The following is a 20,508-nucleotide window of genomic DNA, read 5'->3' on the forward strand; positions in this document are numbered from 1 at the left end:
TTGGTGGGATTCTGGGAGTGTGTTGCCATACCTGGCTTCTCACTATATTTCTATATTAGAAAACTATGTTCAATTGGACTCCAGACTCCTCTGCTATTATCTCCTGTACTTATCATATTATCTGGTATGTAGTAGTTGCTCAGTAAATGTGTTAAATGTAGATGTGCCTAACACACAATCTGTTAACTGGAATACTTTAAAAGAGAAAAATTAGGTAAGACGGTTGGTCAGTCACAACTGAACAAATTCAAGACTAGCCTAGGCTACATATTAAGATCCCTGCCTATCTCAAAGAACCTCCAACAAACAAAACTTCGTTAGGATTCTAATAAAAACCACAATTCTTTTAATTAAGCTCAAAGTTGCAAGCTTGTCTTATGTATCTTTCATTTGACTAATGAACTTTTCGACAATCCTCCCAAGTCTTTCAGGTTCCATCAGTTTATTCACCAGTTCCTGCTCAACCGCTATCAGAGCCAGGCTACTGAGTTTCTCTTGTCCCATGGTACGGAGTAAGTATGTTTTAAGATGAGGCAGCGTAGAAAATGACTTCTCATTATTTGCTGAAGTAATTGGCCAAGATAAAGCAATATGCAACAGTTTCGTGATACAAGGGATATTATTGTGGAGACCATGCTGAATAAACAAACAGCCCAGGTCAATGAAGCTTAAGGAACCATTGTCTGTGAGGAAGTTGAGACTTGCATACTGCCGGTAAAACCTGAGCTCCGGGATGATGTCTGCATCAAGCTTATAAAACTCCTGGATATGCTTGGCTGTGGCTTCATTTAATGGTTCATTCCACTTAAGTAACAGCTCTGAAATTTGTTTCATTTTGCAATAGTCAAACTCTGAAAAATACAACTTTAAATTTTTTAATACAGTATCCAGACCTTGGTAGTAAATATTAATCTTATATTGTTCATCTGCCGAAGTAGGAACAATCATATTCTCTGAGTTGCAAGGATCTACTGCTCTTTGAATTTTTCTTCTTTTTTGAAAAGAGGGTTTCTCGACATCAAAACCCTTGCTGGTTATCTTTTTACATATTTCATCTGCTCCATCCCAAATAGTTTTAAAATATATATCATTCCTTTCAGAAGATAAACATTCCAAAATCGCTTCTATTTTTGAAAACAAAGAAAAGATATCTACAGTTTCACTTTGAAACTCTCTAGAAAGAATCCCTGTAATACTGAGTATTCGATAAAGAAATTTCAAACAAAATATGAACTCAAACTTGGTAACCATCGTCAACAAATCATCCAGTTCAGCAGCCACAACTGTGCCTGAGGAATGGCGAGACACAGAATCCAGCATCTCAATGATCTCTGGAAGGCCATCTGTCACAGCCAGTAACAAATGGTCGTGGGCTGGCCAACATGACTGTGACGTGTGTTTTTTACAAGTTTTATTCAGATTTAGCTTACACATGGCTTGCAAACTTGCCAACATTTCTCCAGACAGACGAACAGTGTTGAACAAAGAGCTGAGAGTGTTTAGTGTACTGCGGAGCTCCTTTACCTCCTTACAAAAGCTAATCACAGCTAACTCAAAAAAATGTGCATGACAATGCACATACAGAACTCTTGGCTCTTCCTTCTTGAATTCTGTTACTACTTCATTCAATTTTACCCTAAAATTTGTGGCACTATCATAGGCTTGGCCACATATTTTATTAAAATCAACTCCAACCTGCTGCAGGTAAGCTTTGATACACCTCTGTACATGGACCCCGGTCACCTCCTTGGTAGTAACGAATCCCAGGAACCTTTCTTTGACGAAGACAGCACTTGGCCGTTTTTGTGCATACCTCACGCACATGGAAAGCTGTCTCTCAGCGCCACTTCCGGCTATCTCCTCACAGATTATTGAAAAAGCTGAGGAGGCGTTGATCTCACTCACAATGTCCTGTAACATTTCACCCTTTATTATTTCAATAATCTCTTCCTGGACCAAAGTACTACTATAGAAGTCAACATGTGAACTCATAAGCCGAAACACTTCTCCTTTATCTCTTGCTCTAATTTCTAGTAATTCCAAAAAATTGCCTTTATTAATGGATGAAATAGACTGGTCATTTCCTTTTAAAAGCAGGCACTGTTTTCCAAGAAATAAAATGTTCTCAATGATGAGCTTTAGGTACTTTTTATTTCCTTCGATCTGTTTTGAATAAACAGACGAGTTGTCATGTGTAACGGCATCGAGAAACTGGTATTGCCTCCAAAATTGCAGTGACTTTAAGTGCACTTCACTTTCTTCGTGCTTTCTGAAATTTTCCAGCATTTTCTCCCAGTTAGCAGTTCCTTGGGTTGTAAAAGCTTCTCTCCGACAGCTAATTTTTTTCTGGTAGAACAAGTAGCAGGAATAGCAGAAAGCAATATTATTCGCAGTACTGGAACGTGGATGCTGGAAACCTGAACTCCAAGGCTCTCTAGTAGGCCGTGGCTCTTTCTTAATTTTTTGTTCTGTGAATGTAGACTTTGAGAGACACGACCTATCATTTCCTCTTACGGATTTCATGTTGTATGTAGGATCCTGGTTTGTCTCACTGTTGTTCTGGCTTTCCTCACTGGGAGCAGCTCTGTCCTCACAGAGCACTGAGGAAGGTGGGAGTAGGCTTGGCTGGTCCACACCACTGCCAACACCGCTGCAGGACTCGCTGGCTGAGCTCTTAGGACAGAAATGGTAAAATAACATGTTTAAGCAGTTTCTAAATAATAAGAATATCAAAACATATCCACTGCAGTAACAGTAAAATGAACAAGTTATAGTATAAGATTCTCCATAAGCAGCATTAACATAATTATTTGCCATAAATTCATCATTAAATGTTTAAAGGAGCTCCAGGTACATAACAGCATAAAAATAATTTCGATTACTCAGATGACTAGAACTCGAAAGAATAGATATGGGGGCACACACCTTTAATCCCAGCACTCTATAGAGGCAGAGGAGGTGGACCTCTGTGAGTTCAAGGCCAAACAAAGTTACATAGTGAGATATTGTCTTAAAAACAATCTAACAAAAAGACCCTCAGATAAAAATGTAACAATACTTTAAAAATAATTTAGGTTTTTGAAGTTTTAAAATTATATAGGTGTTTTGCCTGCATGTATGTCTGTGCACCACTTAAGTGTCCACTGCCTGTAGGGGCAACAGAGAGCTTCTCGAGTCCCCTAAAACTGGAGTTATAGACAGTTGTGAGCTATCACATGGGTAGCTGGGGTCCTCTGAAAGAACAGCTGTGTTCTTAACTGCTGAGCTCTCTTCAGCCACAACACTTTATAGCACATATGTGTATAAGAATATGTATGTATGAAAAATACACCTACACACAATATCTGCTTAAGATTTAAAAACAAAAATCAAGGGCTGGAGAGATGGCTCAGTGGTTAAGAGCACTGACTGCTCTTCCAGAGGTGTTGTGTTCAAATCCCAGCAAACACATGGTGGCTCACAGCCATCTGGAATGAGATCTGATGTCCTCATCTGGTGTGTCTGAAGACACAGTGTACTCAGATATAATAAATCTTAAAAAAAAAATCAGGATAAAACTTACGTTCACAATGACATTTGTAGGTACAGAAGAAAGTGTGCCTGTTGAAACAAATTAAAACACACACTCAAGACTTCATACTTTAGCAGAACCATAAGCTCATGCAGCTTATTTCATATCAGGAAACAGACAGACAGATTCAACAATATGACACAACACTGTTTATGTCAAATGTCTGTTTACCTTGTAAGAGATCAGTGTTCATGACCAGGTCAGCACGACTGTTTACTAATGACATTATATTACTTATGACTGGGTATTTCTTTGGACAGACATTCTCTTTTGAAGCACTGCGCACCATGGAAGCATTAACTGACAAAAATAGACAAAAGTCGTTGTTATAATCAAGCAGAAAATACTGTCTAATAGTAAGTAGTTTTGTGCTGAGGGTTATAGATCAGTGGGAGAGTGCTTGCCCACCATCACACCTGGTGGGCATTGAGCCCAGAGCCTCAGGCACGCTGGGGCAAGTAGTCTGACAACTGAGCTACATTACCAGTCTGTTTGGAATTGTTTTGAATAAAGATTATTTTATCTGTAAGGTGAATGATGTTACATGGGTGCTAGGATCTGAACTTGGGTCCTCATGATTGAGCAGCAAGCATTCTTAACTGATAAGACAACCTTGTAGCACTCATTTGGAATTTTAAGTTACTTTAATATGAAGGTTAATCAAAACTATAAATTAAAAGAAAAATGTAGCTATATTCCAGTACATTGCACAACTTGAGGCTGTTAAGGATTACCTGAAGAAGATTCCATCACAGCACTGTTGTATGAAGAAAAACAAACAGAGCAGAAAATCTCTATGTTCCCCAAGTCATTAGTAATCAGAATCATCTCATCTGACAGTTTCAGTGATTTGCAAGGAAAAGATCTAAGTATTCTGGGTGGTTTCTGTTTAAAGATTAAAAATAATATTCATATTTCTGATACATTATATGCAATACTAAAACACTAAGCATACTACGGTAACTGCTTTTAGTTGAAATATTATAAACAGTAACAATTCTTTACCCTTCCTTAAAAATTAGAAGAGAGTTCAGGCTACAAAAACCAAATGAGGCAATTTGATAAGCTTATCTGAAAACTACTATGCCATTTAACAGCTACGGTAATAGTAATAAGGTATATGCAATGAAAAGAGAGGCTACCAAAGAAGCTTATTATCTCAGGCAACTAAAGCATGCTGAATGAGAACACAAATTATAGTTTTTTTTCCCTTGAACATGAGCCTTTGCACACAGGACTAATGAAAAAGAAAAGGGTGCTTAATATCTACTATATAGGATACTGGGGCAGTACCTGTTCCTTTAGGACAGAGGTTCTCAACCTTCCTACTGCGGTGACTCATTAATACAGTTCCCCATGTTGTGGTAACTCCCAACCATAAAATTATTTCTTTATAACTGGAATTACTTTATAACTGGAATTTTGCTACTGTTATGAATCATAATGTGAACACCTGATATGTAGGCTATCTAAAATGTAACCTCCAAAGGGGTCAAGAACCCACAGGTTGAGAACCGCTGTTCTAGGCTAACTTCATGGTAAAGAATCACAAGCACAGCTGGGTGTGGTGGTGCTCTATGAGTTCAGAGGCCAGCCTTGTTTACATAGTGAGCTCCAGGACAGATGAACACCCTCCCACCCAGGAAAACCAATCCCATTCCTGTAGTGAGAGAGCAGCGTACAAATAGGAAGCAGAACACAGCAAGTTCAGGAGGAGCAGGGGACAAAGGGAAAGGCTACAGACTGTAGTTTTACCAGCTCCTCTTTCTACATCACTCAGAGTAACGGTGGAACAGATTTGCTTTTTGGTACACAGTGCAAACAGAACTAAAAATACAGTGTTTCTTTCCATGGAGACCAGAATATTGCTAGAACCAGGAAATTAATCTCTAAACAAAGAAAGAACAAGGCAGGCATGGTGGTACACACTTTTAATCCAAGCACTAGGGAGCCAGAGGCAGGCAGATTTCTTGAGTTTTAGGCTAGCCTGGTCTATAGAGCCAGTTCTAGCCAAGGCCACACAGAGAAACCCTGTCTTAAAAATTAAGGGGTGGGGGAAAGCAAAGGATAATTTTTCACTTTAGTCTTTTATTAATATGACTTCCTTTGAGACAAGTAACCCTGGCTGGTCTGAAACTTGGTTATGTAGACCAGGCTGACTTCACGGAGATCTGCTTGACTCTGCCTCCAGACTACCATAATTATAGGCATGAGCCATCACACCTGACTCCTCATCCTGTTAGTAACCTGTTAGTAAAACATAGAATGTTCCTGAAATTCCTGCTTTTAGACAGAAGGACCCTTTCTTTTGCAAATGCTAGGGGTTGAACACAGGGATTGGACATTTAAGCTAAAAAGTAAGCTCTACCACTGAGCCGTATCCTAGCTCTCAGATATACTCTGCAGTGCAAGACAGCTTCACTGATAATGCCATTCAGTCAGGAAAAGGAACAACTTAACCATGGTTACCAAAGGAGCTGCTGGACATTTTGATTTCTCTACAGTCTGATGTATTCAGTATTATTGTTTTTCAAAATATGGTTTCTCTGTGTAATTCTGGCTGTTCTGGAACTCATTCTGTAGACCAGACTGGCCTCAAATTCAGAGATCGGCTTGCCTGTCTCTCAAATACTAGAATTATGTATTACTACATCACAAACGATCAAGAAAATATTCATCAAAATTCATAAAAAGGGAGCAAACCAATAACTGTGTTCATCTCATTTAGTCCAAGTAAGGCTGGCTTCTCTGCTCTCAGGAGCACCCACAGGTCTTTTTCATGTTCATCAATCAAAAATGTCCCCAATGACACCAAACACGTTCTTTCTGCTCATCTGCTTCTACACATGAGTATTCTTTGCGCTGCTTCCCCCTGAAGTATGTGGGACAGATTCTAGATCACAGCTCTTACCCTAGTTTACAACAAAACTTGTCACCAGAATGAAAATGCATACTAAAACAACAGCAGCAAATGACATTTAAGCAGAATGGCAAGAATTCTTCTGTTTAAAACAATTGAAACTTACATTAGATGTCTTCTGACACATGCTGCACTTAGACAAAGTGCTATCAGTATACACGGTAACACACGGCTTTCTTTTTTCTTCATATGATATAAGACAAGATTGGCTACAAAAATTTTTGTTACAACTGCTATCCTCCAATCGGACACTCTTCATATCCTTTAGATTTAAAATGTCTCTAAAAACAGACAATAAATGCTTGTTAATAGAACAATAAATATATTAGTAACTTATGAGTTTCTGTGTGTGTACACGAGGGGCCCAGAGCAAAGCGTTGGGCATCTTCTCCTCTTGCTCTCTGTATTGTCCTGACCCAGTTTCTCACTGAATTGGGAGCAAGAGTCACTGAGCTATGCTGGTTGGGTAGTGAGCTCTTGGGATCCTTCTGCCATGCATTTACTGTGAAACAAAACAAAGCAATTTAGTTCCAGAAATTAAGGATGCTGTCAATAAAACAACATTTTCAAGTTATTTTTAATTTGAACTTTGACAATTCCCAGCACCCACATGGCAGCTCACAACTGTCTGTAATTCTTATTTCAGGGGATACAGTGCCCTCTTCTAGATTCCAGGGGCAATGCATGCATTTGATACACAGACATAAAAGCAGTCAAAAGAATAAACTTGGAATATTTGTGTTACTGTCCTAGTTTGCTTCTACTGCTATGGACCAGATCTATTGACTGTGACCAGGAAAGGGTTTATTTCATCTTACAACTGCCAGGTCAGAATCTATCCCTGAAGGAACTGAAGTAGAGACCACAGAGGAATCTGCTTCCTGGCTGACTGCCCATAGCTTGCCTAACCTTTCTTAGACAACATAAGACCTTGTGTCCAAGGGTGGCACCACTCACAGTGGGGTGGGCCCTCCCACATCAATCATTGATCAAGAAAATGCCCTTGTTAGAAGCCAAGGTGGAGGAGGAAGATGATCCACCTCTGTATGGCTTTAGATAGCCACAGGTAGCTATAAATATCTTATAAGGGATATATTATTATAGGACAATTTGTCTTATCTAGGTGGGCAGTTTATACCAATACCAATCAGAGCTAAGCCCCTGATTACAGGCCAATTTGATGGAGGCATTTTCTCAGTTGAGGTTCTTTCCTTCAAGTGACCCTTTTGTGTCAAGTTGAGAGAAACTAACCAGCACAGGAATAAAAGGGGACATGAGCATATTTTGCCATGTTTATCAGTGGTTACTATTGTCTCAAGACAAAGTCTATAATAAAAAATATGAATTATAATAACCTTAGCCATCTTTTCATAAATCACACTTTTTGAGACTATATGCTAAACTATTATTTAGAAAGAGACATCAGGCAGATATTTTCTGGAAAATAAAGGAAGGCTGTCATTTTAAGGGCAACAATTCACAGTATTTACTGCCAAACTTTTAAGTAAAATTTAGAAAGGGGAGTGAGGCTCAGTGGTTAAGAGCACTGACTGCTCTTCCAGAGGTCCTGAGTTCAAATCCCAGCAACCACATGGTGGCTCACAACCATCTGTAATGGGATCTGATGCCCTCATCCGGTGTGTCTGAAGACAGTTACAGTGTAAGTAAGTAAATAAATAAATAAATGTTTAAAAAAAATTAGAGAGGGGCTGGAGAGATGGCTCAGCAGTTAAGAGCACTGTCTGCTCTTCCAGAGGTCCTGAGTTCAATTCCCAGCAACCACATGGTGGCTCACAACCATCTGTAATAGGATCTGATGCCCTTTTCTCGTGTCTGAAGACAGCTATAGTGTACTCATATACATAAAATAAATAAATAATTCTTTAAAAAAAAAATCAGAGCGAGCTGGAGAGATGGCTCAGCTGTTGAGAGCACTGATTGCTCTTCCAGAGGACCTGGGTTTAATTGCAAGCAACCACATGGCAATTCACAAGGGTCTGTAACTCCACAATCTGACACCCTCATACACCTTCACATAGATACAGATGCAGGCAAAACACTAGTGCACATAAAAATAAAAATAAATAAATAAATAAGGAAAAATTAGATATGTTAGGAAAACTGTATCTGACATCTCTAGCTCAATCAATTCTTAATACTTGACAGTTTTTCTGATGAGATTGGTGGTGATTTTTAAAATATGTTCTAGTTCTAACTGTCATGAATTTTTTAATTTTCTGTGGTTAGATTAAATGTATAAAAATATACCCAATAGTAAAAGTGTTAAGACCCAATGGGAAGTTCCACAGCTTCCTTTCTCAATGGCTACTCCACCTGTACACAGTTCGCTGAGTTGTATAGTCTTTGGGTCTGGTTAACCTTGGTATATGATTTTCTTATTTTAATATAATAAAGTTTAAAATTCAAAAGAAAAGGAAAAAAATTTAAGAAGCTGAGCATGTTAGTGAGAAGGATCCTTACAGTTAGCCTAAAATAACTGAGCATGGGTGTGACATGGCCTGTGAAGACATCAAGCATTACTGACTAGGCCTATTTTGGACCAGAATGATTTGCCTTCAGAATTTCTTTTTATTTCCAATACTAAAATATGGAAATGATGCTTCTTAAACATATCTTAATAGTTTTTAATAAAGAAGTCTCCTTTTTGTAATATTTTAAGTGTCAAAGTTACCCTTCATTTTGCTTCATTAAACAGAAACATTAAGTATTAGTTAAAGATATTAACTAATATCTTTATAATTTAATAAAAATATTAAATCAGTGCTAAAAAAGAAGCCTTAAAAATGACTTAAAAATTTGGCACTTCAGTCAGGTAGTGGTGCATGTATTTAATCCTAGCACTCAGGAGTCAGAGGCAGGTGGAGCACTCTGAGTTTGAGGACAGCCTGGTCTGCAGAGCAAGTCCCAGGACAGCCAAGGCTACACAGAGAAACCCTGTCTGAGAAAACCAAGACGCTATGGAATGTGAAATTTTTTAAAAGTCCCAATAAAGGGGCTGCAGAGATGGCGAGTGGTTCAGAGTACTGCTGCTCTTCTGGAAGACCTGGGCTCAGTTTCCAGCATTCACATGGTGACTTACAACCATCCATAACTACAGCTCCAGAGAATAGAAGAATGTCTTATCCCAATTTCCCCAGGTACCAGGCAGGCATGTGGTACACATATAAACATGCACGCAAAACACCCATACATGCAATATAAAATAGAACTAAAAAGTCCCAATAAAAACATGTTATTGTTATGAATAATGACGACCTCTCCCAGTCTAAGCATGACTATCACCTTTTAACCAATCTACAATTTCCTATATACATATATATATACACACATATATATGTGTATATATATGTATGTATATTCCAGAGGAAGCCAATGTTGTCTATTTCTGCTCATCATACCTGATTGTTACTCCTTAAAAAGAACAACTTACACAGCAAATTCTTTCTTGCATGAGTCTTTTTCAACGCCTGTGACATGTAGCAAAGCTGGGGCTGAAGAAATGTAGTGCGTATATGCTAACCATAGCAACACAGGGCCTTAACTTCTCAGGGCCTCAGTTTCCTCAAAACCAAAAGAAAAGGTCTGCACTGGGTGACCTCTAATGTCCCTTCCAGGTTTATGACTCTGCAGAAAAAGAAAGTAGACTGAAGAGAATGCCCTATAACTTATAGCCAAAAGAAAAACTGGACATAGTAAGGTACTGTAGGATTGGAAAGAGCAAAGGGAAGGCCAGAAAGGTGGGACAGTGCTCAAGAGCACTAACCGCTCTTGCAGAGGACCTGTGTTTAATTTCCAGCAACCCACATGGTGGTTCACAATTACATGTAATTTCAGTTTCAAATGGATCTAATGCCCTTTGCAGGTACAGAGTATGCATGTGGTACAAGTAGAGAAGACACTCATACACAAAATAAAATAAACAAACTAAAAAAAAAAAAAAAAAAAAAAAAAAAAAAAAAAAAAAAAGAAAAGATAAAGTTAGGTAGAGTTCCAGAAAATAGGACCTGAAACAAAAGACAGCACTGAAAATACCAGCCAAATAAGGAATTGAAGCAAAGGGTCTGTGAGCCTTATGTAAGTGTAGGCAGTCCAGTGTGGCGGAACACTCCTGTAGTCCCAGCACTTGGAAGGTAGACGCAGGAGGACCTCTGAGTTCAAGTCCAGGCTGCTCTTCACAGTGAACTCTTTTCTAGCTACAGTGAGACCTTGTCTCGAAACAAAAAACCCTCCAAGGGAACTGGGAGTAAACATGAGAAAAATCATCTCAAGTGAGTCCCTGACTCAAAACAAAAACAAGAAACCACCAAAAACCAAACAAAACCCAAAAAACCAAAACCCCACACAGTGTCCACACTTTGAGCCCGGAAACCAAAACCCCAAACCGTACCCATGTTCTGAGCATGCTCTCAGTTTTGACATTTAGTTAACAAAGCAAACTCTAACAAAGATTCTCAATGCTTCTCCACTCTTCCATGTAAGGTGTGCAAACCCTTCAACAACCAAAACTACTGCTGACTGATCTTAAAGGAACTGAAAGCAGAAGCAAGTTCTTTTCATTTACCTATGGTTTCCGATCTTCAGAGAAGATGGCAACACATACAATTATAACCAAGATACTGACCAAGCTCTACGCACCAAAATAAAAGGCCTTGCTTAGACTCCATACCTCGAGCAATTTAAGCACATTCTTTTGAGAGGAGCTGGGGACACAGCAGGTGAAGGGTACCCGTCGATGCATAGTCTTGAGCAGAACAGCTCAGCAGACCCTTTCCTCTGAAAAGCTGTCTGTCCCTCCTGAAAAACTCTTCTACAACTGGAGCAGGAAAGCCGAACAGCTGTGCCTGGAACTGCAGGGAGCATTTTACTCACGTCAGGTGAGAGCAGAGAAGACCATCAACTGTGGAGCTTGAGAGAAAGGAAGAGAACAGAATTCTCATTTACATTCCTGTGCATCTTTCACTTTAGAGGCTGCTTCTGGATATGAAACAGAACCCACAAGGGCGTAATATTCGAAGGCAATTTTAGAAAGCAGACTAAACTGGCTATTTGATTGATCAAAAAAAGTTATGATTAGTTCTATTACCACTGTCTGAAATGTTTCTTTTCTCCTGAATTTTAGGTTGTTGGGTTTGACTCTTAAAATAGAGAATTGAAACAATGTACTCAGGGCAACTGGCCAATATGACAGAAAATGGCAAACAGGGAGAGCCTGCCGGACCCTTCATACAACTGCACTGACTACTAAGCTATGGTATGACGCTGTGTGTGCTTTCTTCCCATTCACTCAGTATTTCCCAATTAAAACAAAACAAAACATTTTAAGACTTATATTTAGGGAACAAAAATATTCACAGGAGGAAATACAGAGACAAAGTTTGAAGCAAAGATTGAAGCAAAGGCCATTTAGAGACTGCCCCACTTGGGGATCCAGCCCATATACAGAGACCAGACCCAGATAATATTGCTGATGCTAAGAAGTACATACTGACTGGAGCCTGATATAGCTGTCTTCTGAGAGGCTCTGTCAGATCATGACAAATACAGAGGCGGATGCTCACAGCCAATCACTAAACTGAGAACTAGGTCCCCAATGGAGGAGTTAGAGAAAAGTTTGAAGGAGCTAAAGGGGTTTGCAATCCCAAAAGAACGATACCAACCAACCAGAGCTCCCAGGAACTAAACCACTATCCACAGAGTACACATGGATGGACCCATGGCTCCAGCTGCACACGTAGCAGAGGATGGCCTTGCTGGGCATCAATGGGAGGAGATGCCCTAGTGTAGGGGAATGTCAGGGCGGGGAGTCAGGAGGGGGTAGGTGGGGCACCTTCATAGAAGCAGGGGGAGTGGAGGGAATAGGAGAGGGGGTTTATGGAGGGGAAACTGTGAAAGAGGATAACATTTGAAATGCAAATAAAATATATCCAATATATTTTTAAAAAACTTACATTTAGGACTAGAAGGGTGGCTCACTGGTTAAGGGCACTTTGTTGCTCTTACAGAGGACCTGGTTCAGTTCCCAGCACCTGTAACTCCAGTTTCAAGAGATCTGACCCCAGCTTCTGGCCTCCTCCAGCTCTTGCATACTTGTGGTGTGCTGAAATTCACACAGGTGCACACACATATAATTCTAACAATCACATTTAATTAGTGTGTGTGTGTGTGTGTGTGTGTAAGGGACTGTACTCATGACACCTGGTATGTGTGAGGAAGTCAGTCTTGGCCATTAATCTCAAGCTGACAGGGGCTTGACTGCAAACACCTTTACTCACCAAGCCATTTTTCCAGGTTCTCAAAAGTTTTTTTTTTTTTTTTTAATTGCATTTATTTATTTGTTTCAGAGTGGTGATGGGGAGGGTAGAAACAAACATACCAAGACAACCTACAGCAGTTCATTCTCTCCTTATACCACATAGGGCCTGGGGAAACAGATTATCAGAGGTGGAGGCCAGAGCCTTTACCCTCTGAGCAGTCTCACATGCCCTTTGCTTCTTCGAAGTCTCCTTACATCTCAAAAAAAAAAAAAAAAAAAAAAAAAGAGCCTGGAAGTCAGAGGAAGGAAGATCAGGAGTTCAAGGTAACTGTGGGCAATAATGTGATATCCAGTTTCAACCCACAGTCCATCCCCAGCACTTAAGTTTTAAACTGTGTGTCAAACTGTTCATTGTTCTATGAGTTATCTGATGGTCTACTATGCTGTTTTTACTCAAGTAACACTTTTTTTTTAACTTATAAAATTTAAACTCCTACAACTTAAAGCAGAGGAGTGGAAATGCTGACAATTCAGATTGCATAAATCAAGAGCAAATTCACAAAGGGTCACCTTTAAATGAAACACATGGGTTGGTATTGCCAGGTTTTAGATAACCACCAGGCTTGTGGAAGGTGTTCTTCATGTATAAGGAGAACATTAGAGGGATTCGGACTGAATCATAGCTTAATAGAAAGTTAGTATATTAGGGGAAAATAGTCACCCACATTTTTAATCTCCTCTACAGACAGGCAGGCAGATCTCTGAGTAAGATCCTGTCTCAAAAGAATGAACCAAAGAATAATAGTTGATATTTTAGAAGTTCTAAGTTTAGTGGCTCATGGGTATATAATTCCAGTCTTGGGAGGCAGAAAGAGAAGCATCACCTTGAGTTCAAGGTCAGCCTTAGCTGCCGAGTTCCAGGTTAGTCTCAACTACTTTGGGAGATTCTAAAACAAATGAACAAAACTTCTCTTTTATCATTTCTTTTTTGTACTAGAGATTTTAGTAAAATAGATAAAAAAGAGGTAAAAAAGACTGCTGGGAGGTAGTGGTGCATGCTTTTAGTTCCAGCACTCAGGAGGCAGAGGCAGGCAGATCTCAAGAGTTTGAGGCTAGCCCGGTCTACAGAGCTAGTTCTAGGGCAGCCAGGACTGCACAGAGAAACTCTGTCTCATAAAACAAACAAAACAAAAAAGACTAATGTAAATTTTGGTCATCATTCGTAGAATTCATAACTGTGTATATAGAAAACTCTAAAAAAATCTATAATTTTTAACAAGATCAATATTTTAAAATTTTAGGGTTTGGGGATTGAGGCCTTGGGTTTGACTGATTGATTCTCAGCTCTAGAAATAACAAAAAAAAATTTACTTCTTGGGCTGGAGAGATGGCTCAGTGGTTAAGAGCACTGACTGCTCTTCCAGAGGTCTTGAGTTCAAATCCCAGCACCCACATGGTGGCTCACAACCACCTGCTGTGGGTTCTTTATCTGGGGTGAACAGACTATGGTACAGCCCAATGGCAGAGCTGTTGATCCCATTGAGGGCAGTAGTTAACACTAAATAGAGAAATGAATCTAATGAAAAACTGTCAAGTCTTATAAACTAAAGTCAAAACACTGCTAAGGGAAAATAAGGAAGCTTTAAATCAATGGAAAGATACAACTGGCTTATTGAAAGACCCAGTTTTCCCGAAGTGAAGCAGTGGGCCAAAATCCCAGTGGAGAGGTAAACCTGAAAGGTAACTACAAAGTATACAGACCCTAAAGCACACAGGTATGATCTAGCTGGGTGTGGGGGCAACACAAAGCTAAAGATCTAGGAGACAAAAGCAGATGTCTACCAAGGGAGCTGGAGGCTACTACGGGGAGACTTACTACAAGTTAAACAAGAACAGGACACGACGAGTTATGTAGCAGTTTCTTCAAGACTGATACATTTCACCCACAAGAAAGTGCCTTAAAAGGTAAGCAACTCAAAAATAGCTCCAGGTCACTGAAATTGACCAGGTTCACTGGGTCCCTCTCTCCCAGAGCAAAAAAAACGAAAGCCACTCTCAGACAAGCCAAACTGCAAATGGGACTCTTGAGATCAGCCCTGCTGACCAAAAGAAGACTAGACCAATTGAGTCATTAGGAAAGGACGCTCTCCAACCTGTTGAACTGCCAGCGGGCTGTGCACTGTGCTCCAGGAGCTGTCATCCATGCTGGGGTGCACTTTGGTTCTGTTGCTGTCTTTTCTGCTCCCGTAAGTAACCCCTCACCCATGTTCCTGTAAGTAATTCCAATAAAACTCACTGGTTCACCAAGCTACTCTGGTCCACTGTGGGTTCTTTATCTGGGGTGAAACAGACGTATGTCCTATCTCCTCAGCAAAGAGAGTCTTGTCACATACCAATTAGAGAAAAATTAATCAAATCGTCCAGTGTAGTGCTTCATGCTTATAAACCCAGCACTCAGGAGGTTTGATTGGAAGACTTTCCAGAGACTTTGAAAACAAAAATACAAAATTATGAGAAATACTTGACTGTATTCTATATTTCCTATTAAATATTTAGGTATCTTCAAAGCATTCATATTAATAGTAACACAAAATGGCAATTTCCGATATCTGGGTTAATATAGGTAAATTCCTTGTACCGACTGAAGTGATTATAAGTTTGCCCTAATCGTTTCTGAATTGTGGCCTGCAAATTTCTTTATCTTTTTTTGAGATTTTTCTTTTTCTGTTTAACCTTGGGTGTCCTGTAACTAGCACTGTAGACTAAGAGATTCGATTGCCTCTGCCTCCTTGCTAGGATTAAAGAAATGGGTAACCATCACCGGCGCTAGCTTGCAAATTTCACTCACATAACCCCACAGATAAAACTATCTGCTGCCATCTCTCTCCAGCCCAATGTTTTTTATTTTTTGAAGCCAGGTCTCACTAAATAGCACCGACTGGCCTACAACTGACTTTATAGACCAGGCTGGATTCGAACTCTCAGAGAACTCCCTGCCTCTCGAGTGCTGGGATTAAAGACAAGCGCTAACAAATCCACTTTAAGTCTCAAAAATACACTGCTTAATGGAAAGAGAGCCACAGGTGTAAACGGAAGACAGGTACGGAAAGAAGCCGCAAGAGACCAAACGCACCAAGCTCAGTCAGCACACAGAGGCCAGGACGCCAAGAAGCCTGGAAGCGGGGGTCACGACTCTCCCGACACTGTGCGCTTCCCACCTGTCGCGTCACCCTCCTCAGGACCGGAGAAACGCCACCTCTCTCTGGAAAAGCGGGCCCGAGCGGCTCCACGAGGATGGAAAAATCTATCGCCAACTCAGAGGCGGGAAGCGCCCACTCAAGGTTTTGCAGTGCAAACAACCACGCCGGCTCCGCCCCTCTCCCGGTGGCCTTTGCGGCTGAGCATGCGCAGCGCAGCCCGCGGGGGGGGGGCTGGCCTAAGGGGGAGGGGGGAGGGGGAAGTGGGGGGGAGGGGAGTTATTTTTAGGTTATCCTTGATGTCACCTTTAGCTGCCTGTTTTCCGCGTTTTTAGTATTTATTTATTTATTTACCCATTTATTTATTTATTTTTGTGTTTGTTTATTTATTTATTTAATTTGAGACATGGTCTCACTTATGTACCCCCGACTGTCCAGGAACTCACTAGGCAGACCAGGCTGGTCTCGAACTCAGAGAGATTCTCCTGACTCTGCCTCCCTAGTTCTGGTATTAAGGAAACATGTCACCACACGGGCATATTTGGGTCCTTAAAGGCTAATGCAAAGCAGGAGGGCACAGGCCTGTAAGATGAAGGTGTGTGGTTAAAAGTTCAAGTCCAACCTTATTTTACAAACCCTGTGGAACAACAACAACAACAAAAGCTGCGGGGTTGGGACGGGACAACGAGATGACAGCCTATTCAGTTTTCCTTAGCTCTCTTTTCTGCCACCGCCTTGCCATCCAGACTGAGGAAGACCCGGTAAACACCACAAGCACCCAGGAGGCCGCCGGAATGCTGGAGGCGCGCATCCTCACAGGATCAATCAACTCTGACAAACATCATCCAGGTTACTTCGGCAAAGCTGGTATTACCATCCAGGTTACTTCGGCATTACCACTTGAAGAGGAACCAGAGCTTCTGCCCAACTGTCAGCTTGGATAAATGATGGACGTTGGTCGGACCAATGCAGCAAAAATGAGCTGCTCCCGTCATTGATATTGTTCGATTAGGCTACTACAAAGTTCTTGGGAAGGGAAAGCTCCCTAAGCGACCTGTCATCGTGATGGCAAAATTCTTCAGCAGAAGAGCTGAATAAAGCCACTTCAGAGGTTATATAAATGCTAACATTAGGGGAAAAAAAGTTTACCCCAAAGTCTGACTAGCAGGGTTCTGTCACTGGAATAAATCCATTCAGTGGAAGAAGAGAACAGGTACCCACAAATTGCTCTTTGACCTCCACAATGTACACAAACACAATAAGTAAACACATACACGAATACATAAATAAAAATTAAGCGCTAATGCAACATTAGTGACTCAGATGTTGAGTTACAACTTTAAAAACATGGTTGCAAATACAGTTTGAGAAAAAGTAGGAACAGAGGGGTGCAGCAAAAGAATTAAGGAGGGAGAAGATAATTTATTCATCTTGTCTTTGACCATAACTTCCATCTCTCTGTCTATCTGTTTCGTTTTGTTTTGTTTTTTTTGAGACAGGGTCTCTCTGTATAGCTCTGGCTGTCCTGGAACTCACTCTGTAGGCCAGGCTGGCCTCAAACTCAGAGATTCTCTAGCTTCTAAGACTGTCTCTCACCCCTACTTTTTCCTTCCTTCCTTCCTTCTTTCTTTCCTTCCTTCCTTCCTTCCTTCCTTCCTTCTTTTGAGACAAGTCTCACTGTGTAGACTGGTATAGAGCTCAGAGAGACCTGCCTATTTCTGCCTTCTGAGTGCTTGGAATTAAAGGTAAGTGCCACCTTCACTTGTTCTATCCTCTCTCCTCTCTCTCTCCCTCTCTCCCTCTCCCTCTCTCTCTCTCTCTCTCTCTCTCTCTCTCTCTCTCTCTCTCTCTCTCTCTCTCTCTCTCTCTTTCTGTGTGTGTGTGTGTGTCTTTTCTTTTAAAGATTATTCATTTGTCATATATAAGTACACTGTAGCTGTCCTCAGACACACCAGAAGAGGGCATCAGATCTCATTACAGATGGTTGTGAGTCACCATGTGGTTGCTGGGATTTGAACTCAGAACCTCTGGAAGAGCAGTCAGTGCTCTTGATCACTGAGCCACCTCTCCAGCCCCTGTTTTGTTTTTTAAATGCTGGAGATTCCTGTTAATAATCTGAATCAAAGCCATTGGTTCACCAAGTTAAACTTTAGTGGCATCAGTACTTTGTTCTGTCATGGGTTCTCTCTCTGAGGTGAGGAGATGTGTTGCATCTCCCCAGGAAAAGTTTTGTCACATGACAGCATCTTCTCCATTTCCCATGACAAGAGAAGTGGTTTTCTCTGTAGGGTTTATGAGCTCCCCAGTCCAAGGCCTTTGAGGGTGTTTTCAGGACCTGACATAAGTTCTTTTCTGTGACGTAGAGATCAAATCCAATCAGAAAGCAGTTGGCTAATACCATAACAGACTTGCTATCATGGTAGGCTCATCTGCCCTGGCTGGTTGATATTGTTTTACTTTGGATTTACATCTTGGAAGACTGTTGATGGAAATGCCCCCTTTGAAATCCACATAGAACTTTCCAGCACCAGGAGGGCAAGTCATCAGGGAGAGAGCACCCAGTCCAGTTCCAACTTGATTTCTTTTTGTTTGCTTCTTACAACCAAGGCCTGTATGTAGCCTCTTAAGTAACAGGGTCTTACTGTTCTGTTCTGGCAGGTAACCACTAGCAGTGGTACCCGTATGGTTTGGGGGACCTCAGGAAGCTCCCCCCTGACCAACAACTCAGAGGAGGTAGCTCACTCCAAGCAATGGGCTGTTCATTTAGTGACCTAAGGCTTCTGGAATCAACTTTCCACATATACAGGTTATATCTGTTATGAGTACAAAGGTCCTGTGTTCAGATAGCTCAAGGGAAGGCTGGAATGTTAACCATGTAGGAGTCTCTTTTTAGAGGAAAAGCTATATAGCCTGTTTTCCACCCAGAAGGCTGGGAATGGAGGTGATTAATATCCTGTTGGTCTGCATTATCTGAAGGGCCAGGCCACACCAAACTCTCATAAGCAGGACCGGAGATGACTAATAGTCTAGGTGACATCTGCACCACTTGTATAGCCGGGAGCTCCTTCAAGATCCTCCAACAAGGACCAGAGGTGGTTAAAAGCCCAAATGACCTCTATGCTGTCTGTCTGACTGAGACTATACCAGATCCTTTCCTAGAACCTTAAGAGAATACATGTAGCCGCATCTTCTTGGAAGAGGTGACATATACTTTAGTTGGGTTTTACTGTAATTATGCTCTCTGTGTCTGAAAGCTGTTGAAAGCCACCGCTTTCTGCTTGCTCCATATGGTGTGCCTAGTCAGTTTTCTGACTTTCTTTTGGAAGGATTTTCTCCATTGACTCCCCCCGCCCCATAACCCTAGCTGTGTCAAGTTGATAAAAAACTAACCAGAACGCCTTCTCCCCCCCTCTCCTGACGTCATCCTATCTACCTTACCTTTTCCACTATATACCTTCCCACCTTTTACACTCTTGTATCACATGTATTTCACTAGTCCTCACTCATACATCCCTTTAAAGAATTATTCCCTCTGTCTACTATCCTGGGCTCTTCATACAGTCACTGCTGCACAAATGCACATATATAAACGTTAGAAGCTAGGATCCACTTACGGGATGTAACATGCTGAGTTACCACACTTGATTTAATATTTTCCAGTTCCATCCATTTTTTAAAAACTTCATTTCTCCTTTTTGTTTTCTTCCTTCCCTCCCTTCCCCTCCCTCCATACTTCCTTCCTTTCTTTCCTTCCTTTCCTCCCTCCCTCCTTCCTTCCTCCCTTTCTTTCTTCCTTCTTTTCTTTTTTCAAGACTGGGTTTCTCTGTGTATCCCTGGCTGTCCTGGAACTGGCTCTATAGACTAGTCTGGCCTTGAACTCAGAGATTCACTTGCTTTTGGCCCCTACCCAAGTGCTGGGATTAAAGGTGTACAACACCACAGCCTGACAAAACTTATGTATTTATTATTATTGTGTGTGTTTGCACACACTCTTGAGCATGTGTAAGACATGTATATGGGGATGCATGCATTCATGGCGCATTCATGTGGAGGTTAGAGGACAACTTTAAGAAACTTCTCTCCTTCCTCTGTAGGTTTTGGGGATTGAACTCCGGTTGTCAGACTGGTTTCAAATTCACAGAGATCTGCCTGCCTCTGCCTCTTGAATACTGGGATTATAGACAGATGCTGTTTGGGTCATTCAGAGATTCACCAGTCTGACCACAAATGAAAAAAAAATTTTTTTTTGAGACAGTGTTTCTCTGTATATCCCTGGCTGTCCTGGAACTCACTCTGTAGACCAGGCTGGCCTCAAAGTGAAAGACTGGCCTGCCTCTGCCTCCTGAGAGCTGGGACTAAAGGCATGCACCACCACTGCCTGGCACACAAATGAATTTTTAACAAAAAATAGGCTTTATTCAGGTATTTGTACAGAACTACACCTGAGATTCAGGATTCTCAAGATGTTGTATGCAGCTACTTTATTTGAGGATTTATAAGTTCAAAAACCAAAAGGTGACATTCTGGGAGTTGTGTTAGCATATAT

At 41.0% G+C, this 20,508-nt stretch overlaps 1 protein-coding gene across 2 annotated transcripts; it reads right to left on the minus strand.

Annotated features, from left to right (window-relative positions):
- Positions 1–375: 375 nt before the first annotated feature.
- ZMYM1 (zinc finger MYM-type containing 1) lies at positions 376–11,372 on the minus strand (the record flags this gene model as incomplete). 2 transcript variants are annotated; one of them, XM_080920599.1, is made up of 7 exons in its annotated part: positions 376–2,673; positions 3,563–3,600; positions 3,743–3,871; positions 4,306–4,456; positions 6,598–6,772; positions 9,943–10,136; positions 11,179–11,294. In XM_080920599.1, 5 exons carry the CDS (start codon positions 6,748–6,750, stop codon positions 376–378), a joined length of 2,769 nt encoding a protein of 922 aa, XP_080776725.1. The 2 variants fall into 2 exon arrangements, with proteins under 2 accessions (XP_080776725.1, XP_080776724.1); XM_080920598.1 differs by lacking the exon at positions 9,943–10,136 and having other exon boundaries at positions 11,179–11,372.
- Between the last annotated feature and the right edge of the window lie 9,136 nt (positions 11,373–20,508).

This window comes from Micromys minutus, assembly GCF_963924665.1.
Source record: "Micromys minutus genome assembly, chromosome: 9".
Taxonomy (NCBI): Eukaryota; Metazoa; Chordata; class Mammalia; order Rodentia; family Muridae; genus Micromys; species Micromys minutus.